The sequence below is a fragment of the Mastigoproctus giganteus genome, chromosome 4, assembly GCF_048544385.1.
Source record: "Mastigoproctus giganteus isolate SK-2022 chromosome 4, ASM4854438v1, whole genome shotgun sequence".
NCBI lineage: Eukaryota > Metazoa > Arthropoda > Arachnida > Uropygi > Thelyphonidae > Mastigoproctus > Mastigoproctus giganteus.
Genome location: NC_143578.1, coordinates 207,782,322 through 207,807,057, shown reverse-complemented (window position 1 = coordinate 207,807,057; position 24,736 = coordinate 207,782,322). Strand labels below are relative to the sequence as shown.

Here is a 24,736-nt window from a genome sequence, read left to right as displayed (position 1 = left end):
GACCAGGGTTCGAGCCCGTCACCTCCAAATACAGAGGATGCGGAAAGATCAAGGAAAGACCACCGCATTTCCCGGAGCAATATGGCCTTAGTTGCTAATGTTCCTAAAAACCAAATAAAACAAAAAACAAAGTGTGTATGCAGGAGCCATTGTTGAAGTCAAATTATGTCAAGGAGCTGGGTATATCCTTGCCATATGTACACCATAACCAAAAATGTCATTACTTCATGCAACAGGTTTGCTCCACCTTTTATTACTACTGAATACATCATGAATACTCAAACCAATAAAACAAACCTACCTATCTGCAAAAATATCTAAACCTCCCAAACATTTGTTTGTTCATTTCACAAATGTTCTGGCCCCGGGTGCCAAGCGTTTCTTGAGCCCCAAGCGATTTTCTGTGCTAAATAGTACTGCGATTTTCTAAAGTGACTGAGTTTTTCCTTGTTTCATTTCGTTCGTAAGTCTTTCTGTTGATTAGCTCTACATTTTAAAAGTATAAAAAGAGAGCCAGAAAAAGGAAAGTACCTTTTTCTTTATTGTATATACTAACCGTACTAACTCCTACGCTTGGCCACAAGCGGCACTGCTCCTGCCTCCCCGTGGCGGGGCCAGTAACCTGGGTGGAAAAGCTAATCCCCCAGGGCGAAAAGGAGCCGACATGGATAAAGAAAATTATCCAGCCTTAGAGCCTTCAAGCTCAAATACCATAGATTGGTATAACTCTGATGAAGGTAGTGCGCAACATAAGTGCTTAAAAGTAGATAATCAACCTGAGTATCCAACTTTCCTGATTATCCATTCCTTAACTAGTCAACCAGTGAGCAAACTCTCCCCATTTATTATACAGAGATTTCTAGAAAATGCTGCTGGATCACCTAAAATGGTCAAAAGGTTACAGTCAGGGGATTTGCTGATGGAAACTACACAGTCGAAACATTCAGAATTATTGTTAAAGATGACAACATTTAGTGGTATCCCTGTTAAAATATCTCCCCACTCAACCCTAAATAGTTCCAAAGGTGTTATCTCTGAGTGGGATCTATTGAATGTAACAGAAGAGGAGCTTGTACAAGAACTTAAAGACCAAAAGGTCATACAAGCTAAGAGAATTTTGACTCGTAGAGACGGCAATCTCATTCCAACCCGCAGTGTAATTCTCACATTCAATACCCCAAACTTACCAAATACTGTAAAAGCTGGTTATTTAAATTGCCATATCCGCCCGTATATACCAAATCCAATACGGTGTTTTAAATGTCAGAAGTTCGGACACTCTCAGGCAACATGTCGAGGAAACACAATATGCCCAAAATGTGGATCCCAGGATCACACTCAAACAGACTGTACTGCTACATCTCCAGTTTGTCCTAACTGCAGGGAAGAACATCCTGCATATTCTAGAAATTGTGAGTTATGGAAAGTTGGGAAAAAAATACAGAAATTTAAAGTTGAAAATAAAGTGACTTATCAGGAAGCGCGACGACAAGTACTGAAAGATACTCCTGTACGTACATATGCAGCTGTTACAAAGAAATACCGTTCAATTGCCACACAACCCACTGACTCAGTTCCACCGAACATATCACTTGCTGAATGGGCTAGAGCTCAGCTTTCAGTTCCTCAGCCATCCTTGAAGCAAAACAACAGAGACCAGACTTGCAATACTCCAATCTCCATCCCAAATACTAGTGGCATTAAGTCCCAAAGTGAGACCAGGATGACACAAGCCGAATCTTCTACTAAAACTCAAATTAATACTGCAGAAATGGATACAGATGACAAAACTGAACAAGAACCTATATTAGAAATTCATGCCGAAGAAGATATGGACACTGGACGGCCTACCTTTCCTAAAAAAGATAAAATTAAAATAGATCGCAATAAGCCTACTGCCTCTAAAAGGCAACCGGATCATCCTACCACTAAAACTAAATAATGAAGTGCATTTTACAATGGAACTGTCGAGGACTACGTACTAATACAGATGAACTTTATGACCTAATCCGAGATTTCAATCCAGCAGGCATTTGTTTACAGGAAACATTTTTAACTCCTCGAGTGACCCCCTCAATAAAGAAATATATTTTGTACAGGCGTGACAGGAATGCTGCAACTGCAGCCCATGGAGGTGTAGCGGTTTTGGTATCCGTTACTATTCCGTCTAGACAAATCCCTTTAAAATCCAATTTAGAAGTTGTTGCTGTGAGAATAGAAATTGGAATATCTTTATCTCTTATTTCTATTTATCTTCCGCCGAACCAAACGTATATACTCAGAGACTTTGATGAGCTCCTTGCCCAGATACCACCTCCTTTTTGTCTGATGGGTGATTTTAATGGACACCACCCATTATGGGGAAGTCTCCATATGGATAAAAGAGGGCAGCTAATAGAAGCATTGCTGGACAAACAAAATCTAACTCTGCTGAACACCGGTGCACATACTCATGTTCATTTTCCTTCAGGAAATACTTCAGCCATAGATCTATCTATTTGTTCCCCGGCTCTGTACCCAAGTATACATTGGGCTGTATTGGATAATCGCCACAATAGTGATCATCTTCCAATTACTTGTAAATTCCAAACTACCACCACCTATCCGGAAACTCGCAGAAGATGGAAATTTACAAAGGCAAACTGGGAAAAATTTTCCTTAAATACAGTTTTAGATAAAAACTTCATTCTGAACCAGTCAATAGATGAAGCTAATGACCATATTACTAAACGGATACTAGCAGCAGCTAACATAGCTGTCCCTCAGTCGTCGCCTCATCCACGCAGGTGCAAAAACTACTGGTGGAATGATGAATGCAATAGAGCAAAAAAAGAAAAGAACAAAGCTTGGAATATCTTCCGCAAGCATCCCACTATTATAAACCTTTTAAATTACAAGAAATTAAATGCTAAAGCACGACAAATAAGAAGGAAAGCCAAAAAAGATTCCTGGATACAGTTCGCTTCCACTATCACCAAAAACACCGATACAAGATTAATCTGGAGGAAAATCCAACATCTGAATGGCAAATATCCATTGTCATTCTCTCCAATATTGATCTGTAATGGACAGGAACTGTCTTCCTCCAAAGACATAGCAAATGCTTTTGCTGAAGCCTTTGCAAAAATTTCAGCAGCAAATTCATATGATGCTTCATTCCAACAAATTAAAGTGGTAGCAGAAAGGTATAAGTTAAATTTCAACACCGGTCTGTCTCTTCCATATAATCAGCCTTTTACTATATCCGAGTTAACGGATGCTCTTAACAGAGCACCCAATAGTGCAGCTGGACCTGATGGTATATTTTATATTATGCTAAAACACTTGAATGATACTGCTTTGCAAATTCTTTTAATATTTTTCAACAGAATTTTTGAAGAACATATTTATCCTAGCTCTTGGAAACATTCACTTGTATTAGCCATCCCTAAACCAGGGAAAGACCTCTCTAATCCAGGAAATTATCGTCCAATTTCCTTAACTAGTTGTTTGGGGAAAACACTGGAGAAAATGGTTCTGAAGCACCTCACCTGGTTTCTTGAGTCACATAACATCTTACATAAAAATCAGTACGGTTTTCGGCAAAATAGATCTGCATTAGATATGATGACCAAAGCAGAATCGAACATCAGAAACGCTTTTGTCAGAAATGACCACCTTGTTATGGTAAGTTTTGATTTAGAAAAGGCCTTTGATACAACATGGCGTTTTGGTATTCTGCGTGACCTTTACACCTTTGGTCTACGAGGCAGGCTTCCTCTGTTTATTCAGAGCTTTCTCCAGAGCAGAACCTTTCAGGTTAGTCATCTAAATACTCTATCTAGAATTCATATACAGGAGGAAGGGGTCCCTCAAGGGTCTATCTTGAGTCCAACTCTATTTTTAATAAGAATAAACAAAATCATCCATGATATTCCAAGCACAGTAGAATTATATCACTATGCAGATGACCTCACGATTTCGTGCCAAGGAAAAACTATGAATTCTATTGAGAGACAGCTTCAAATCTCAATTAACAAAATCGAGCTGTGGATGTCTCACAATGGCTACCGCTTATCACCACAAAAATCTAACTGTATTCATTTCTGTAAAAAACGTAAGATCCACCCTGAGCCTGAACTACATCTTAAAAATACCACCATACCTCTTTCCAATAGTATCAGATTTCTTGGCCTAATCGTGGACAATAAATTAAATTTCTTACAACACATCACGTATCTGAGAACCATTTGCTTGAAAAAATTAAATATCCTCCGAGTACTATCTTCATTACTCTGCTTCGGCTATATCGGGTATTAATCCGATCTCGCTTGGATTACGGAGCTCCAATCTATGACTCTGCCAGGAAAAGTGCACTAACTCGGCTAGACACCATCCATCACAGTGCCCTAAGAACTGCTTTAGGAGCATTCAGAACATCCCCTGTACAGAGTCTATATATAGATGCACACGAACCTCCACTCCATCTTCGGAGGAAAATGTTGATGCTGAACTATGCAGCAAAAATACGGAGTCTTCCTTTTCATCCTATCTTGCCATACTTATTTGAGCCCCAGTGGACCACATTTTATCAAAACAAGCCTATTGGGATAAGGTTGCTACAGTTAACACAATGTTGGAATCTAGACATGGGTAATGTCTTTCAGGAAATGAGCAATCACGACCCTCCGTGGTCTGATTATACACCAATTTGTGACTTCTCATTCCAACAATGGGGGAAAAAGCAAGCAGCAGACCTTACCATCAGGAAACTCCATGCTGCACATGTAGCAGAAAATTCTCGGTATCTTCAAATATATACCGATGGCTCGAAAACTAGTACGACAGTGGGCGCAGCAGCAGTTTCTTCTATCTTTTCTACTTCTGTGTCCCTTCCAAAGGAATGCAGCATCTACTCTGCTGAACTGTGGGCGATTAAAATAGCTCTGGATCACGTTATTAATCTGTCTAGTAAGCGAATTATGATCTACTCTGATTCTCTGAGTGCAATAAAATCATTGAAAAATCCATCCAAACCAATCCACCCCATCTTGAAGCAAATTAGATCACAGATAATTGCGTTACAAGCTGCAAACCAGTTAGTCCGTTTCTGTTGGATACTGGGTCATGTAGGCATCAAAGGAAATGAATATGCAGATCAAACCGCTAAACATCCAATCACTGCAAGATCTCCTAACTACCAAGTGCCATATGTAGATTACAAATCAGTCATAAAAAACGTGTGTGAAGAGCAATGGTTGCAAATCTGGCAGGCTCAGTGTGGAAAAAAACTGCTTCAATTTAAACAGGAACCTAAGTTATGGCCATCAAGTATGCGATCAAATAGGCAAGAGGAGGTGATCCTGGCTAGGACGCGTATTGGGCACATGCATCTAACCCATATTTATCTGCTCATGGGGGAAGATCCGCCTATTTGTACATATTGTCAGACTACACTTACGGTGAGGCATATTCTAATAAATTGCAATCATTATAATAATTATCGAAAAAATTTTCAAATCGCTTTCATATCTGCAAGAACCTTTGAAATTACCCCATCTGATTGGAGACAATGCAAATCTAGCTGAGTTCTTTTATTTCTTAAAGCAGACGGGATTATTTTACAGATTTTAACTGTAAATTGCACTATCAAATAGAATCAGGCACAATATGGCCTTAGCAGCCCTTGTGCCATTAAACAACACATCAACCAACCAACAAATGTTCTTGGTGTTTTTTCCAGTCTCAGTGATGTCTGTTTCCAATTAGTCTGCCAAGCCCCATGTAATATTTGATGAAATCCCAATTATCAATTGATTCAACCACGGCATATCTCGGTTGTCCTAATTATTCACTGTAAAATTTATTTTGCTTCAAAGGTAGTACTGTGCATGTCTGCTCTGACGTTCCCTGTAAGATTGATTAACATCTCTCTGCCCGTTCTCTCAAATTCATCTGTTGCCTTATTCTTCTCTCAGCTTCACTGAACCTTTGGAAGTCTTTGACGTCCCCTTAAACTTGGTTTTCTCAAGTTGTTCAAATTTCAGAACAGTGAGGTAATTTTCCTTGATGGCTTTTATATTCGCAAGTCCTGGCTTCCATTTTTTTAGTCACACAGTCCCCCAGCTGGTTTTCTGAGTAAACCTTAGTAAAAGCAGAAAATGTGCTTAGGCTTTCTGCTTTTACTAAGGAACTTGCACAGATTGTTCATATACTTACCAGAATACCAAACAATCCTAGCCACACAGCCAACACTTTTTCTCACACACACAACTCTTCCAAATGCACAGTTTGAGGTTCATGGTCCTCTAGGCACCTCAGATCACAACTTTGTGATGACCTCTTCTCGAATAGAGCCTTTCTCTTGTGGCCATTCTCAACCCCGTATTGTTTGAAATTACAAGAATGAAAAATGGAATGATCAGCAAGATTTGTATTCTTCTTTTCTTTAGTTGGAATACTGGTTTAAGTCTTCTGATTTCAACATTTGCTTAGATTGTGTCAGTGAAAGTGAAATTATTCTTGTACGAATAAAATCCTTTACCTGAACTCCACCTTAAAGCATTGTCCTTTATCTAAACCTTGGTTTTCCAATAAATATACTAAGACTGTTCAAGATAACATTGCATATCGCAATTGGACTGCCTCCAAATCACCAGCTTCATTTTTTGCCTACACCAAGTTTGCATCGATTGCAAAGCAGTTTTTAATCAGTCTAAACTAGATTTTGCACAGGCTAAGAGTAGAAAACTCTCTTCTTGTCCATATGATAGTCGTGCATTCTTGTCTTTTGCCAAAGCTATTGTCCTCAAAATTTGCCCATATCTATTCCCACTTCTGTCAAAACTGGATAGTTCCCTTGCCACCTTGGCTAAATATAAGACTCTCCCCAAGTTTGCAGTTTTCTAACTCACCTGACACTGCCTTGATAGCATCAGCAAATATTCTTGCATCCCTGTAGAAGCAGTCTCTCCTATTAACAAGCACAGGCCACATTGTGAAAAATTGTACCCCATGAGCCTTGCACAATCTCTCCAGGACTAAAAATGATTGATAAGACTCTCGTCATATACTCCTGCCTGTCCTGTATGGGCAGAACTGCATACACTTTAACTGCAACTTGCAACTTTTTTTTTTTTTTTTTTTTTTCAACATTGACCTGTGTTTCTTAAATAGGTCTACAGATATCTCGAACTCTTTAATATCATTAGTGCCAGCTTGTACAACAGTATCACCTTTTGTACCCTTAAATCTGCTGTACAAAATCATCAGATTTTGCTCCTGAGAAACATACACTAGTCCTATTACAGCTATCCTTATAGCACAATATATTTCTGATTTCCATGACAATCTGGAATTTAGTTGTTTACTGAAAGAAGGGAGGGGGGGCCTTGCTTTGGTTAAGAAGCATACAAATTTGAAATGAGTTTGACACAGACACACACCTTGCCAGTGTAATGTTGGAGTCAGTCTAGTTTGACACGAACAGTAGCCAAACATAAATGAGAATCTGTTATGGGAGTGTTATGAGTATATTGAAAATTATACAGACAGCGGCCCAGGAAACCAGTCTTTTCATGGGGAGATTAATTTTAACTTTTCAGATATCAATTAGAACTTGTGAATTCTCAGGGAATCAGAGCACACCTTTGTTAAAGGGAGATCATGACTCAAATCTGATTAGCTACTTTGAAGTTGTCACAGAGCAACTGGATGAAAGGAATGATCCTCACATCGATATTCACTTCAATAAAGTCTTTGTGATATAATGTACCACGTGTACAATTGTGTAATTTGGCATTAGGGGAAATCATTACTGTGGTTAAAGGAATGGTTGAGTAGTAGGAGACAAAAGAGGATTATGGCTATTGCTGTCTTTATGGATTAATGTGCCAAGCAGAGTTACACAGGTTTTGGCATTAGATCCCTTACTATTTTTAATGTTTATTAATGACATTGGATGCAGGTATTTCTAGTTTATCTAAGTTTGCTGATGATACAAAGGTTAATAAGTGATCAGGGTATCTTACAAACAGGTCTAGAAAAGGTAAGCAGAGGGACTATAAAATGACAGTGGATGCTTAAAACAGATAGGAGTAATACAGAATAACATACCATTTTTCATGGTACCAAACTCAAAGTTGTGGGGTATGAAATAGATGTAGGGATAATTGATATGTTACACGAAATTCTCTTTGCTGTGCAAGAACAAGCAAGTCAGAATAAGAAAATTAGCAGGAACAGAGAGGTGATTGTCCCGTTGTATATAAGTAAGTAGTTAGGCCACATCTGGACTTACTTCATACAAATTTGGAAACATTTTAGGAAGGACATAGATCTGCTGGGAATGGTGTAGAGGCAAGTAATAAGATTAGTTTTGGGCACAAAGGGACATTCTTACAAAGAAAGAAACACAGTGTTTCTGTAAATTGAAGAATGTTTGGCTTTGAATGACTAAGTAAACTAAATACTTATTCTATTTCCATGTTTAAACACACAAAATAAGGCATAAATTTAAATTGGAAAAGGAGTGCTCCTTACTAGATATCTTGATTTCCATTCTGCCAAAGAGTAATAATTTATTGGAATGATTAAGCCTTTCTTCGTAAGAGCAACCCTTTGTTCCATTCATTAATCTTGTTGCCCTTCTCTGTACTCGTTCCAGACCTGTATACAGTACTCAAGGTGCGGCCTGACCGTTGCCTTATACAAGGGAATAATCACCTCCCTCTCCCTGCTAGAAAAATTTCTGTATATCATTGATAAGACACCATGAGCTACTCTTGCAGCCCGTCTGCACTGCTCAGAGAACTTCATATCTGCCTGCACAATTACCCCCAGGTCCTTTTCATTCTCTACCACTGTCAGTGTAGTACCGCAGAGGTGATACTTTGCTCTGGGGTTGCTGTTTCCCATGTGTAGTAATTTACATTTGTCAATGTTAAACTTCATTTGCCACCTCTCAGCCCATCTGCTCAACCTTTCCAGATCCTGTTGCAGCAGCAAGCGTCCTTAACAACCCTGCCAACCTTTGTATCGTCTGCAAACTTGGACATTAAGCCTGATATACTATCATCAATATTATTTATAAATACAGAAAACAACAATGGACCCAACACCGAACCCTGAGGAACTCCACTAATAACATTAGTCCACGATGAGCAGTGTCCATTAATTATCACTCTCTGTCTTCTGCCACTCAACCATTCCTTTATCCATAGCAACAATTTGCCACCAATGCCACACTGCTCCAATTTTTGCAGCAGTCTTCCCTGTGCAACACTATCAAAAGCCTTTCTAAGATCCAAATATATAATATCAAAGTTATTCCCTGCATCCAATTCTTTTGTGACTACATCATAGTATCCAATCAAATTGGTCAGGCAAGACCTTCCCTTAACAAAACCATGCTGTGTCTGAGCTATAACTGAAGTCTTGTCAAGATGATCCTGCAGTGCTTCCGTTAATTTTCCTGGAACAGAAGTTAAACTCCCAGGTCAATAATTACTTGTGTCAGCCTTTGATCCTCCTTTGTGAATTCGGGTTACACTTGCACATCTCCAGTCTGTGGGTACCTCCCCCGAGTCCAAGGAATCTCTGATAATTATGGCTAACGGATTGCTTACTTCCTTTGCTGCCTCCTTTAATATAACTGGATAGATCCCATCCACCCCAGGTGCCTTTCTTGTATTTATCTTCAACAATTTCTCCTCCACTTTACTCTCAATTATTACAAGATCATCTAGCTCACTGCCAGTGTTTACTTCATCTATGACATTCCCCTTCCTGAATAACTCCTCATGTGTGAATGTAGATGCAAAATACTCATTTAGTTTGCTAGCCAACTGAGCAGGATCACCAACAGTTGAACCATTGATATCCAGTGCACCAATCTGATTCATCCTCTTCCATCTAGAATTTACATAGATAAAGAACTCTTTGCTATTTTTCTTTGTATCCTTTGCCAAAGATTTCTCATAATCTGCCTTTGCCTGCCTAACCTCCTTTGTGACTTGCTTACAGACCAGCTTATATCTATCATAGGCTTCTGTGTCACGTGTTAATTTATATGTATCCCATGCATTTCTCTTCTCTGCCATATGTCTCATTAGTTCATCTGACATCCATTTAGGCTGAACCTTGAACAATATTTCTTAGTTGGTATGTAAAGCCTAGTAGCTTCCAAGGTAAGTTCTTTCAATGCTTACCATTTTGAGTTTGCTGTTGGTAACATCATCAGTTGGTCCCACTGTATAGAATTTAAATACTGTCTCAGACCATCGTAGTCGCCTTTACGAAAGCAATAACCCTTCGCTTTACCCCTAATGGTAGTTACCTCTTTGAGTTAATCCCACTTCAGCACACTGTGATCACTGCCACCTAGTGGTTCCTGTATCTGCAGATTCTTAATGCATGAAGAATCACTACTGATAATCAAATCAAGAGTATTGCTCCCTGTAGTTGCCTCCCGAACATGCTGATTTAGAAAACAATCATCCACTAAATGCACAAAAGCCTTGCTAGTGTGTGAGTGACCAACCCACAAATTCCAGTCAATATCTGGGAAAGTAAAATCCCCCATTATATAAGACTCTCTGATTTACTGGCCCACTCTATTTCCCTGTACAGTTTCTTATTATACTCATCAGAGTCATTAGGCGTATAGCACACTCCTACTCTCAATTTTGATCTCCCAATGCTTATGTCACACCAAACTGACTCGACACTGCATTGTCCAGCGATGTTGACTGGCTTCACTTCCTGAATTCTAGGGATAATCTCTTATAGTTGTATAGCGTCTTTGAAGTTAGTTACAAAAGTCAAGCTGTTACCCTTTGTTTGTAGCCTCAAGTAAATGAATTTGCATAATGCTATTGTATCAAAAGATATTTTCAATATAACGATAGGGTATTACATAAAAATCTCTTTAAAATAGTTTTAATTAACTTGTGATCCAAAATTCATATCCTACTTTTAGTGAGTGTTTTATCGCAATCTAATTGAAAAAAAATGCACCTTTTTTTTTGTATATGGACAACAGTACTGACAAATGACTGCAAAATGGTATGTCAGTATTTGAGATATTTGACATCCACAAAAATTCTTAATCTTGATTCTGTGACTACAAAATATCATTTCTGTTTTCCTGGTTTTAGTTTAATATAGAATTGTAATTTACTACATTGTTTCCATAATTTTTTTCCTTATCTTCTGTGATTCTTCTACCTTTATAGCCCAGAAGTAGAAATAAAAGTGGATCAAGGGCACGTCAAAGTAGGCTTCCTCCCAGATTAGCAAAGCAGCGAGAAAACAATCAGCTGAACTTCAGTAAATCTCCTGTATCATCAAATAATAATTCCTGGGAAATTTCATCAGAATCTACTGGCTTGAAGCAAAATTTACAGTATTCTGTTAAAGGTAATTGAAAACATAGATGTGCAATTAGGCTGCTCCTTTACAAGGTTTGAACAAAATGTTTTGTGAATGAACTTATGATTCTTGAATACACAAAACAGTAGTAGCTAAAAGGTTGGGTGATTCTTACGCTGATGTCTTTTTTGACAAGTTTAACTCGTTATGCATCAGTCCAACAGAAAACTGCTTTAAGTGAAAACTTGTTTTTCTCCTTTCTTGTTCAAACTGAAAGTGAAAAAATTGCATGTGACTTGTTGTCCAGCAATTTTCTGTCAAGAAAACATTCTGCTTTTGCCGCACCCACCTAATTTACATGATTTGCCACTATGTGACTTTGACTATTCCCAAATTATTACAGGACTTGGAAGGAAAACAAGTTGAGTCAATTCAAGAATTCTAATCAAATACAATGGGCATTCAGAAAAGACTTTCCAAAAATGTTTTGATCAATGTCAGGCAAAAAGGAAGGTGTGTGTGGTTGCAGACATATTGAAAAATATTAACAATGTAAATATTTATTATCAAATATAATGAACTTTTTGATCAAACCTTGTATTTTTATTATTCAATTTTGACTGTTGAAAACATGGAAAAACTTACTAAATTCCATTAGAATACTACTTTATTTCTTTATCCATAAGTTGATGTCTTGTGATATTACTGTTTAACACATATTCCATTAATATTGGGTATTTTTCTGCGGGTTTTGATTTCCGTAATTAAAAGTCATGGACTATAAAAATATATAGTTACGTAGTTTCCATGAATTGCCATGCTGTTAAGTTGAAAGTCACACAATTTGTAAACTTTGTACTAAAAGTTTACATTTCAGTTCTGTGAATCATTACAATAGTTTTTCTATATATATTATAAGTAATAAATAAAAAAAAATTGAAGTATTGAAATTGAAAACTTATTATTAGGTAGTACTAATAGCATTGATAGGTGAGAGAACAAGTTGGAAATGAAATTAATGCAATTTAACTAAGGAGAGGGTTCTTGATCCAAATTGAGTTCCAGGTTAAGCGGGGGGGGGGGTGAGTTTGAAAAATCAGGAGAAATTATGAAGTCCGGACCAGAATATAGGTGATATCACTCAAAAGCATGAAAATAAATTGTTACAAAAATAAACTATTTGCATCTTGACATCATCATAAGAAAACAGAATAAACATAGTGTTTTCTTGTGTTTTAAGATTATTTAGAATTTATTAGCAATTAATTGAAAGTCAACTGCTACTTTTTATCAGAAGCCCAATAGCTGTTTCTAGTATTCATTGAGTAAATACTTTATCTCTTTTAGGTAATGTGTGCAGCTTATATCTCTTTTAGGTAATGTGTGCAGCTTAATATTGTTAGTTGTAGTTTGGATAAAGATTCCTTAAAATTATCAGTTTGTTTGATTTTGGGCAATGAGCAAAACCAACACTAAGGAAGTGCAACAACTGTTTATTCAGCTCTTTAGAATGACCATTACTGTCCTGTGCAGGGCACCAATGTACTAGAACCCCCACCCATCTGTACTTATGGATGACTATGCTGCCCATTTTTAGCTGCTTGAATTTTGTTATTAATGACAAAATTTGTGATTTTGTGCACTATAATTACATTCCTCCAGTTCAGTTTTCACTTAGACCATTTTCATTGTTTTGTTGCGCGTATATTTTGCATTTTATTATACAATTAAGAACAAGATAAAAGACCATTTGAAAATTTTACAACAATCGGCCACAATTGATTCCCTGTGAGTTAGTGGTTTTTTTTTTTTTTTTTTTTTAGCCTCCCACAAATGTGCATTGATGAGAACACAAGCTTGTACAAACATAATGAACATCAATACCATATGAATTAGAATGCAATGTAAATTGTCACACCATGGTCTGTGTATTGATGTTGCATTGTGGTGTGTTGTGGTGATGTGCACAAATGTGGATTGCTGAGAGCACAAACTTGTATATAAACATAATGAACATCACACCGTATGGATTAAAATAAAATGTAAACTGTCACAGCATGGTCTGTGTAGTTGATGTGCTATTATCTGTAATGTGCCTGATCACAGATATTTTTCAACAATGCTTTTCAAGTATATTATCTACTCACATTACTGAGTATTTGCCGTTAGTGCAGAACAGTGGTTTTTGAACCTTTTTTTTTTTTTTTTTTAATTGTGGCACTCCTACTAAATTTTCTGCCTGTTACATCTCTCTCTCTCTCTCTCTCTCTCTCTCTCTCTCTCTCTCTCTCTCTCTCTGTGCATGTGTGTGTGCGCGCGTGTGAAAAATAATAGGATTTAATCACATTACTGAATGACTAAGCGAGCAAGAAAAATTATTAAACTGGGTTATGGAACCGGGGCACTACTAGTTATAGTAGAAATACCTGGCAACCATAATGAAAATAGACAAAGGTTTATTTTCAGTGTATTGGGTAGGAGTGCTGACCTGTCATTGTAATTACCACGGAAAAATTGAGAATGCCAGCAATGTAAAAGCAGATAACCTGAAATTAAATTAGATTAACATAATAATGATGGTATCTAAAGTAGTGGGGTCCTAGGACTTTAACTAACTACTTCTTCAAAGGGTCAGCACACAAAACCATAGGAGCCACCACAATTAGCAGGGTCTCTGTTTCTGTTATGATGCACACGTGCAAAAGCTATACATCATAGCTGACCCGACAGAGACCAAAAGGAAGGAATAAAATTCAAACATAAATAAAAATAAATATATAAGTATAAAATAGAGCTAAAAAGCTAAAGTATTACCAATTAAATCTAGTTAAAGGAAATAAATGAAAGCTGAACATTCATAATTGTAAAGTCTCGATTAGTAATTACTTTTGCTGGGATAAACTTGCATTACTCAATTTTGCATTTAAAGGAGGAAGGGATCAATGGGAATTTGACTAACTTTTGATGATAATTTTTTTTTTTTCCCCCCACGAGAGAGAGAGAGACTAATGTGACACAATTACTATATTGAAGACTCATCAGGATCACACTAGCATCTCCAGCAGTAGTATGAGGAGTTTGTTGTACCATTATCTTGTAAACACTACACCTAACGTTTGCTATTTTGGCAATATTCACCCCTGAATATTTTGTCTGTATTCGTATTCATCTGTAATCTTTTCTCTGTCTGTGTAAGAGAAAGATCTGCAAAACAAATCCCAGTGATGTGCAGGCAGCTAACAATGTATACACACAGGTTTTTTTTTTTATCATGTGAGTTGTCAGAATCTTCTCCACTAAAAGCTGTTCTTTTGGCCATTGCAGAGGTTAAAAAAAAAAAAAAAAAAAAAAGGTAAAGTGCAGCCATTATCAACCCACTGCAGGATGGAAGCCTCCTCAACAATTCATGCTGAGGGAAAATGGACAATAATCTGCCACGCTGGTCCGGTGCCGGTTGCCAGATCGACCGTATTCAGCAATCAGGGGCTTGAACCTCGGTCTACTCAAAGAGCGTGTGCTACTGCACTCCTGCTCCTGACCACTCGGCTATGGAGCCATTGCAGAGAATGTACCTCAAATAAATAAAAAAATAAATAAAAAAAAAAAAATCACACCCAAGTGATCATTAAGAGCAGTTATATGAATATAATCATAACTATTAGTGTTTTGGTGTATGTGTCACTATTTGCAGTAATTGAATTGTAATATGCATTAAGTTTATGTAATTCCATGGTTTATCATGGGTTTAGATAACTCCACCCCCCCCCCCCTGTCAGAAATTTACCTAGTCACAATAGAGCCAAATCCTACAACCCTTTCCCCCAGAAATAAAATTATACACCCGTTACGCTGATGACATACTCATAATAGGCAATAGGTCCACTATAGACAATCTCTTTTTAAATTTTAATTCAATACATGATAGGTTAAAACTCACACTTGAAATTGAAACCAACAACCAAATAAATTTTCTCAACTTTACTGTTTACAAAACAGGTACCAAACTAGGCACAAAGATTTTCAGAAAAAAATACACATACAGGCAAATACCTACATTTTGCTTCGCACCACCCCCTCTGCACAAGAAAAAGCGGTTTTATACAACCAAATACATAATGCCCTCAAATATAGGACCTCACAAAATGACTTAACTAATGAACTTCAATACCTCACAGAAAAATTTACAGCTAGGAACTACTCAGCCCAACTCATTCAGCACACTATTTCTACCGCCAAAAGTAAAATTAATCCACCAAAACCCACCACCAACGCAAATATACGCATCATCCTCTCATACTATAATGAACTTGTCGGACAATTTCGCCGTGTGTTTACAGGTACTGATATTTCCCTTATTTTTCCAGTTTATAATAAACTGGGATCCTTATTCAACACTTACAAAGATACACACAAATACCCAACCAACGATTTGAACAATATAATTTACTTGATTAAATGTCAACCAAACTGTGATGCCTGTTATATTGGTAGTACTACTACCAAGTTTGGTTCTACCAAAACCTCCAACACTCGCGCATGCTACCACCATAATAGTTTTAGATCGGTACAAGCTAGTACAGAACTCACAATTCATTCCCAAACCCACAATCACACTCCTTTAATTGACTCCGCTATCACCATTATAAGACTTAAAACCAGCCACAAAATTCTTCAATATGAAGCCCTCATTATCAAATGGTTTTGACACAACACTAATCTCAACATCCTAAACGCAAAACTTCCCTTTCACCTTTCCTCGGCTTGGAATCTCTCACATCCGGGATTCCCACATGTCCCAAAGAGCATCACGAGAGTATAGAAAATTCGTTAAAATACAGCACGCGTTACTTCTCATTTAACACCGTCAACTGAAGACGTTATAACTTAACAAAAGTCTGTCGTCACGACTATTGGCAATATCAATTCTTTTATGTTCCAGATTAATTATTTTCTACTTTATGACAACCAGAGACGGAGTAGTGCACTTCTGCTTCCTTACGCTTATTTTAAAATTCCGTTAAATTAAATCTTATCCCACCTTAATGCATTAACTTAACCATTCCACCTTATATTTAGCCATCAGTCTTTTCATAAAACTATTGCAGATTATATTCAAGGTGAGTATCGCACTTTAAGCATTTCGCTATTTTTATATTTAGTTTATGTAATTCCTAAAATTTTTCTTGCAGAATGAAAGATTCTATGAAATGTACTGTATCTCATTAAAATGTTTTTTGCATACAATTTTGGCCATTATTAAACATAAATATGAATGATTAGAATTACTTTTATTAATATTAAGATGAACTAATATTATATATATGCATTTCAGATACAGCTCCTCCACCACCTCCACCAATAAATGCTTGGGAGAAGCCTATAACTCATACACTGCGGTCTCATTCTCCGATTATTCCAAGTTCAGTACCAAATAATTCCATATCGTCAACTTCTACATGTCCTAACACTACTGTAAGTGCTAGCAATAGTAACACAGCAACAGTAACAACTGAAATTCAAGCACTTACTTCATCAAAATCTAGTAGCTTTGATCGAAGTGATCAACATGACAGTGGTATTGATGTAAGTGATCAGCCAGCTTCAGCTGCATCATCACAAAGATCATCTCCTAGCAATGATTGTAAAATCATTCCACAAAAAAGTTCTGTTTCCTCTGGAAATTCTTCAGCTACAGACAGTTGTACAGATATGGTGAGTGCAAAATAACCAAATTTTTTCTTTTCTCCCACCCCCACCATTTGAGATTTAAGTTAATTTATATACTAATTATTAGCATTGCAAAGAAATTTTTTTAATATATATATATATATATACACACAGTGAAACTTCCCTTTAACGGACAGCCATGGGGAACGAAAATGTGTCCGTTAGAGAGAAGCGTCCGCTAACAAGAAGTCTGAGGGAGAAAAAAAAAAAAAAGAAAAATCAAATGTTTAATGTAAAATTAAATTAAAATATATACAGATTTTGAACAATATTTTTGTAAATAATATACAATAACATACACAAGAGATAAAGAAAAATCGTTAAATGCTTGATGTAAAATTAAATTAAATAATATACATACAATTGTGCTATGCATATTATGACTTTATCTTAAGAAAAACCTTCTTCCGGCTGATAATTTTGTTTTCCACATTTGTTTGGAGTGAAGAAACCATCGAAAGTCCTTCAGTATCTTCTTCAGCGGCGAAAAACATTTTTAAACGATTGATTTGTATGAGCGCTTCTTCTATTTTCATCGGTGGTTCATCATTAATATGTTCTTCGACAGAATGACCTCCTTCCATTTCTTCATCCTCATGAGGAACTTCTTGAAAAATATCGATGATAATGTCGCTGATATCTAGAGCACCATCTTCTGTAGTTAGGTTTGAGTCTATATCTTTGTAGCCAGGGTCACTTGTAGAGGAAGTATCGTACATTATCAATAGATGTTGAAGTTCTTGTTCTTCTTGGTGCTCCACATTGCTGTTCACAACTTCAATTTTTGCGTTTGAGAAGCCAGACTTTACAAAACAGTTCACGACAGTTTGTTTTCTAATTGCGTTTACTGAATAGGGAATCCATTGAATCGCATCTAGGATGCTGATTTTCTTTGCAAGGTCACTCGCACATGTTACATCGTTCATGTTTGCAATGAGATGTCTTAAAACACGTTTTCTGTAGTGAAGTTTAAAATTTTTTATTATCCCTTGATCCAAGGGCTGACACTCTGCAGATATGTTTGGTGGCAGAAAAATGATTTGAATTTTGGACATTTCAATGTGTGGGTGAGATGCAGCATTATCCATGAAAAGAATAATTTTTCTGTTTTGACGAATCATGTTTTGGTTAAAGTGACTTATCCATTCGCTCATGATATCTCGTGTCATCCACGCTTTTTTATTAGACTTCCAGTCAACATCCAAAAGATTCAATTTTATGCCCTTGAAACAACGAGGATTTTGTGGGTTTCCTATAACAAGAGGTTGTTCAAAGTCTCCCAGCATATTTGTACACAATAGTACAAATATGCTGGGAGACTAATATGTACAAATAGTACAGTCAAGCGATCCTTAGAAATTTTTCCGCCCTGGCACTTTTCGTTGTTTAGACTCATTGTGTTTTCAGGAAGAGGTTTAAAAAAACAACCCTGTTTCGTCACAGTTGTAAATATCCTTAGCTTCAAAATCAAGACATAAATCTTCCAATTTGACGGTCCACTCTGTTACAAGCACAGTATCAACAGATCCACCTTCACCACTTACGGTTTTCCAAGAAATTTTATGCCGAGTTTTGAACTTGTCTAGCCATCCCACAGAAGCTTTGAACTCATTTACTCCCATAGATTTCGCAACCTCCAAAGCCTTTTCCCTAATAATAGGCCCATTAATGGGAATTTGTTTAGCACAAGCGCGACAAATTTGAAGTCCAACAGTTTTTGGGAATGATTTTTGAACCTGATCATTTACGTGTTGCCAAAATTGTTTGAGCAATTCATTTTTTTCCTTTAGGATGTCGCTTACCTGCGTCTTCCTGATTTTGAATTTTACAGCGAGATTGCGAACACTATTTTTTTGCCGATCATTAATTAGTTCGACTATTTTTTTAAAGTTAAATGTTTACGAGAAGACATTGTGCACTTCACACGACACTGAAGGAAACTGAAAAGACGAAAGGCCGACCATATTCCCCCCCCCCCTCCCCGCACACACCGAATTCATCACAAGTTTTAAACGTGCCTTAAAATTCTTGAAAAAGGCTTTAGAACCGCAACGTAAAACTTGATAAAATTCAGAGAATCGGAAATAGAAAATAAACACACGATTGAGGCAATACGTGGAAGAAATGTTCCTAGAAAAAGGGCCGTGAGCTTGCCCGCTGTCCGTTATGGGGAGATCAAATTAAGTGCTAATCTAAACGAAACAGTGCCGATTGCCTGTCCGCATCCGTTACAGAGAATGTCCGCTAGACAGAAGCTGCAAACATGTTAAAACTAATGGAGGTGAGTTGGGGAATTTGAAAATGTCCGTTGTAGAGAGATGTCCGTTAACGAGAGGTGTCCGTTAGGAGAAGTTTCACTGTGTGTGTGTGTGTGTGTGTGTGTGTGTGTGTGTGTGTGTGTGTGTGTGTGTGTGTGTGTGTGTGTGTGTAAAAGATTATCCTGAAAGTGCTATTAAAAATAGCACTTTCAACTTTGATCATTTTCACAATATAGTATTTAGTAGTAGCAAATAATGCAAATGAATTCAGCGACTTTCCAACTTGATCATCAGAGAGATTTGGGATTTGAAAGACAATTTTACAAGAGTGAAACAAACGAGAGTGTGTGTGTGTGTGTGTGTGTGTGTGTGTGTGTGTGTGCGTGTGTGTGTGTGCGTGTGTGTGTGTGCGTGTGTGTGTGTGCACGTGCACGCATGCACAGGTCTCTTTGCCCATTTATTTTTAGTAGCACAGTGGAATCTCGTTAATACAAAGTTCAAGGGACGTAAATTTTCACGTTTTGTAGTAACGATTTTACCGTTATTTATTATTTTATTTTTTTAAATTTAATTATATATTTTTTTTTTTTGTACATACTGTATATCTAAGAATAATAATAAATAAATTAATAAAATAAAAACAAAAGCCTTATCTAACAATACAATAATAGGAATAACATATTTTTTAAAGATTTTATTTTATTTGTAGGATAAACTAAGAGAAAAGTAATATTAACGGAAATGAAAATATTGTACAGTATATATTTTGATATATACAATATTTTAGTATCACAGTAAAAATAATTACAATAATTATAAAAGGAGACATACAAACCATTAACTTCTTAATAAATTAATCTAATTTAAAGAAAGAATCCAATGTTGTTTGCACAGTTTTTGTTCTATATACATTTTTAACTACAGCACAGACATTATCAAATGCAATAGTTGTTTCTTTATCAATGTTACTGCAGGCCAAGACATTCTCTATGTTCAATTCATTTTGGGCATCTTTTTTAGATGGCAGTGTGCACGCGCACATCTTCACCTTCACTGTCGCTGGTAACAAAAACAGCATCGTTTTGTTTGGTACCCAGCAGCTCTTCTGGTGTTGGCATTGCAGTGGTAGCAACTTCATCATCCACCTTCACAAACTCTCAAATTTGCCAACAAAATTCATATCTTCTTTCAAATTCCTCCATTCCTCACTGTTGCTATCACATTTGTCTGCTGGACCATATTTTTCGATGATGTTTTCTCCAAAGCCACTCTTTCTGAAGCAGTTGATTATAACACTTGATGTAATACTTTCTGAAGCAATAACAAGATTACGGATAGCATAAAAGACATTCCAATTTGGCTGCAGATTGTTCCTACCTATCTTGCGGATCAAGTACCTTATTAGGTGGACTCTATATGCCCTCTTGAGATTATAAATAAAGCCTTGATCCAGTGGTTGCATTAAACTGGTAGTATTGGGGTGTAAAAACAACAGCCGTATATTTGTCGACTTAAGTGTCGACCCATTTGTGGTCAAATTCAATGGTAAAGTTTGGTGAAACACAAGCAGTTGCTCTTGACATATCAAAGGATTTTGATCATGTATGTATGATTTCGGGTTTTTCAACCTGCACAAGCTTCCATCTTATGGTTTGCCAACTGTTTTTTGTATTTGGTTATCCAATTTTCTCTCTGATTGCTCACTGAGGGTGTTGGTAGATGGCCCTCTGTCTTCTAACTTCTCCTGGTGTTCCCCAAGGTTCAGTTCTTTCCCCCACTCTTTTCCTATTGTATATTAATGACCTTCCATTGACTGGAAATCCTATCCATAGTTTTGCCGATGATAACACATTGCATTCCACTTTCCATTTTGAGAAACCTTGTCCTGCTCAATCAGCTTCAACTTCTCGAAAATTTGCTACCAAATTTCTTAAATGCCGATCTTCAGGTAATTCTCCAGTGGGGAAAAGACAATTTAGTTGATTTCAATCTTTCTAAAACTCAGTCTTGTCTTATATCTCGCAAAAAAGGATTCTTCTGCTCCTATGCTTATCTTTGGTGACACTCCGATTTCTTGGCAAAATGATATTCTCTTTTGGGGATTACCCTGACTTCTAATCTCTCTTGGCACAAGCACATTACAAATATGCTTCCTCTGCATCTAAAACACTTGGTTTTCTCTTTCGCTCTCAGTGTTACTTTTCTTCCAAACAGCTGTTCACTCTGTACAAATTGCAAATCTGCCTACTGGAATATTGTTCCCACTTCTGGGGTGGTGGCCCCCAAAACCTCTCTCAGGCTTCTAGATTCTATTCAGAAGAGGATAGTTAAGTTAATTAATGGCTCCTCTCTAACAGAGTCTTTCCACTCGCTGTCTCATAGATGTACTGTTTCTGCTGCATGCTGTTTCTACAGATACTTCCATGGGCACTGTCCTTCTGAATTCTATAATTCTCACTCTCTCTTTAAAAACAGTCCAAACATGTGCTGCCACCAACCAACATCGATTTACTGTCCAACTTCAAACTAGCGGAACCCAATTTTCATCTTCCTCGTTTATTCATTCTGCTGTCATTTTATGGAACAACCTTCCTTCATATATATTTCCTGAAAATTATAGTCTACAGAAGTTCAAGTCTAATGTCAACAAATATCTTCTTTCGTCTTCTCAACCTCCAACCCAAGCATGGTACTAAGTACTATAGGTTCTAATACCTCTCGTGTTTGGGGTTTTTATTAAAAAAAAAAAAAAAAAAAAAAAAAAATTTCAATTATCAAATAATGAAAACGCAGTGCATTCTGGATTTAGATAATCAACAAGTTTTGGCAACTTCATTTCCTTTTTTAAACTCTTGTAACTTTTTCAAAAAGACTATCAGTCAATGGAACTTCCAAGGTATTAGGTGCGGTAATATAGCAATGTATCAGAAATACACATATCTCCGTGACAAGGTAGAAGGAGTTGTGCCATCTGAAGAGCATTTTGGTTCCCACAGTTATTACTGGGTTGTTATTTGATTGACCGTAGCCCTTCTGTTACGCAGCTACCACAGTACAGTGGTTTCGCCACTTGTTCGATTTTCCGATTTTCACTTTGCTATGAGTGCAGGAAGTTTTAATGCCCTCTTCAATCAAGGCTGTAATTATCTGACATCAAGTGGACAAAATAGGTGTTCCCCGGTGAGTTATTTCGGGTTTTTCAACCTGCACTAGATTGAAATCAGCCTGCCAACCCACAGTTCTGCAGGCATAATACACTTATATGGCTTACTCTTGGGCTGTGAACATAACGTGTTATTTATTTTTATATTTCAATCTGTCTTTCTTTTTGGCTTCTGCACCTGGTCTATACACAATGAAATTTGCTGCTTTAATTTCATTTTTCTTTAGTTTAAATTGATCGTGGAATAAAAAAAAAAGATTTGTACTTGGAAGAATCTGTCTTGAAATCTGAATATTTTGTCTTGTCTATAGCTTTCTATTTGTTCTTGAACCTTTTGAAAAAAAAGGAATGTCCAGACTGGACATTCAACAAATCAACAAATTTTTTTCAACATCAATTTCATCATTTGTTGAGGAAAAAACCCAGCTAGCACTATCTCAAATGGTGATGGCATGGTAGCCACAAGATGTCTCGTTTCAACTTTTTAACAAAACCACCGATCCATTGACACATCTAGTATTTGATGCTGTGGTATTGAAACAAAATGCCTGAACTATATCCGTCAAACCCCACTCTTCTAAAGTGTCAAATATGGGAATATATCTACTTCTTGATGTGATAGCAGGTATAATAATTGTTCTTAATCTTAACTGCTGGCAATTCCAGGTAGTTAGTATTCTTTTTTCCCAAAATATTGGCAATATCTTTGAACCTCAATGGCAAACTATAAAACTGGAGTTCTTTTCTGCCAATTTTTACCAATTTTATTGATAAATACCTTTCTGCTCATAATGTGTCATATTCATTGGCAACAAGATGGCATCGTTACAAGCTGTTAAAATATGAATAGCATATCTTTCACTAATTTTGCATCTGACGTCACGAAATCAAATACAGCAGGCTCTCGATTAACCAGGACACGTCAAGATTCCAAAAAAAAAATAAAATAAATAAAAAAAAATTCAAGTAATAACTAGAATAGATATAAACCAATATTTTGCAAGTCATAAATAAGCGACAAGCGGCATTATAAGTCGTCATTCGGAGATTAGTGTACCTATTATCTTACAATCCCCACTGTCTTCACACTCTCCGCTCAAAAAAATGAATAATAAGAAAAAAGAGAGACCAAATGTTTTAGTTTGTTTTAGTGCATCGCATCAATTGTTGTGTTCCGTTGCAGCGCAAAAGGACAAATTTTGTTTCGTTATCGATGTCAGAACAAGTATCGTGCGGAATTCAGATTTGGCAATAATAATATAGTAGCAATATGTTATTGGTCATTCCCGAGTTATGTAAAACTCAACAAGCTAAGAAATCCTGGAACGTGTGTCGGGGGCTTTTGTATTTTTGGATTAACCGGGAAATCGAGAGTCTACTGTATATGATTTCAGGGATGAACTCATTTTCTGTTTGCTAATGAAATGAACTGCTCCTTTAGACTTTTTCAAGTTCTGTAGATCATCGTATAAATTTTTTAACTTTGTAATACAATTTTTAATAGTTTTAGAGGGCATCTTACTGCCTAAGAGTATGCTTTTCATTGGCACAACGAGATAAATTTACAAACTAGATATTTTTTACCTTTAGTTCCAAATTTAAAAAAAAAAAACCAAAAAAACACGTTTTTGCATACGATAGCATCTTTTGTTGCAGGCTTCATTCACCGACTGATCTCACCCCACTGAACCTTTTTTACACAATGAATGAAATTTGTTTGTTTAATGATAACACATGCCGCACTGACCTTGGAACTAGGTTACGGTGTCAGTTCGGCATGTGTTCCAGAGATCAAACTCATTTGAAATTCTGCAGTTCTTAATAACTGATAGAAAGGTGTGTGTGTGTGTGTGTGTGTGTGTGTGTGTGTGTGTGTGTGTGTGTGTGTGTGTGTGTGTGTGTGTGAGTGAGAGAGGGAGAGGGGGGGCTTATGGGAGAAGAGTAATAAATTGTAATTAAACTGAACAGCTAAGTTTACAGAATGTAAAACAATCTTATTAAGTACTTTGTTAATTGCAGAAAAAGAATAAATTCAATTTCATAAAGAAATTAACATGTCTGAAATGTGATGTCTGTTGGCTTGTATTGGCTAAGTTGTGCATTACTTTAATTTCATTTAGCAGTAGGCTTTTGCTACTCTGGCAAAAAATAGTTTTGTGCCTCTAGGTATTGACCCAGCTGAGTAATTATTTCAACCACTAACAACTTATTGCTAAAATAATTAATGAGGTGGACTCAC

General features: G+C 36.7%; 1 protein-coding gene across 4 annotated transcripts in view; it reads left to right on the top strand.

The window, feature by feature from the left end:
* Positions 1-24,736, top strand: part of LOC150087353 (uncharacterized) — a 521,069-nt gene that overhangs the window by 433,042 nt on the left and 63,291 nt on the right. For all 4 annotated transcript variants that reach the window (XM_090371151.1, XM_090371150.1, XM_090371149.1 and 1 more), the window contains 2 exons: positions 11,214-11,397; positions 16,682-17,061. In XM_090371151.1, coding sequence (XP_090227277.1) covers positions 11,214-11,397; positions 16,682-17,061 — 564 coding nt within the window. The remainder of the gene's footprint in view (positions 1-11,213; positions 11,398-16,681; positions 17,062-24,736) is intronic.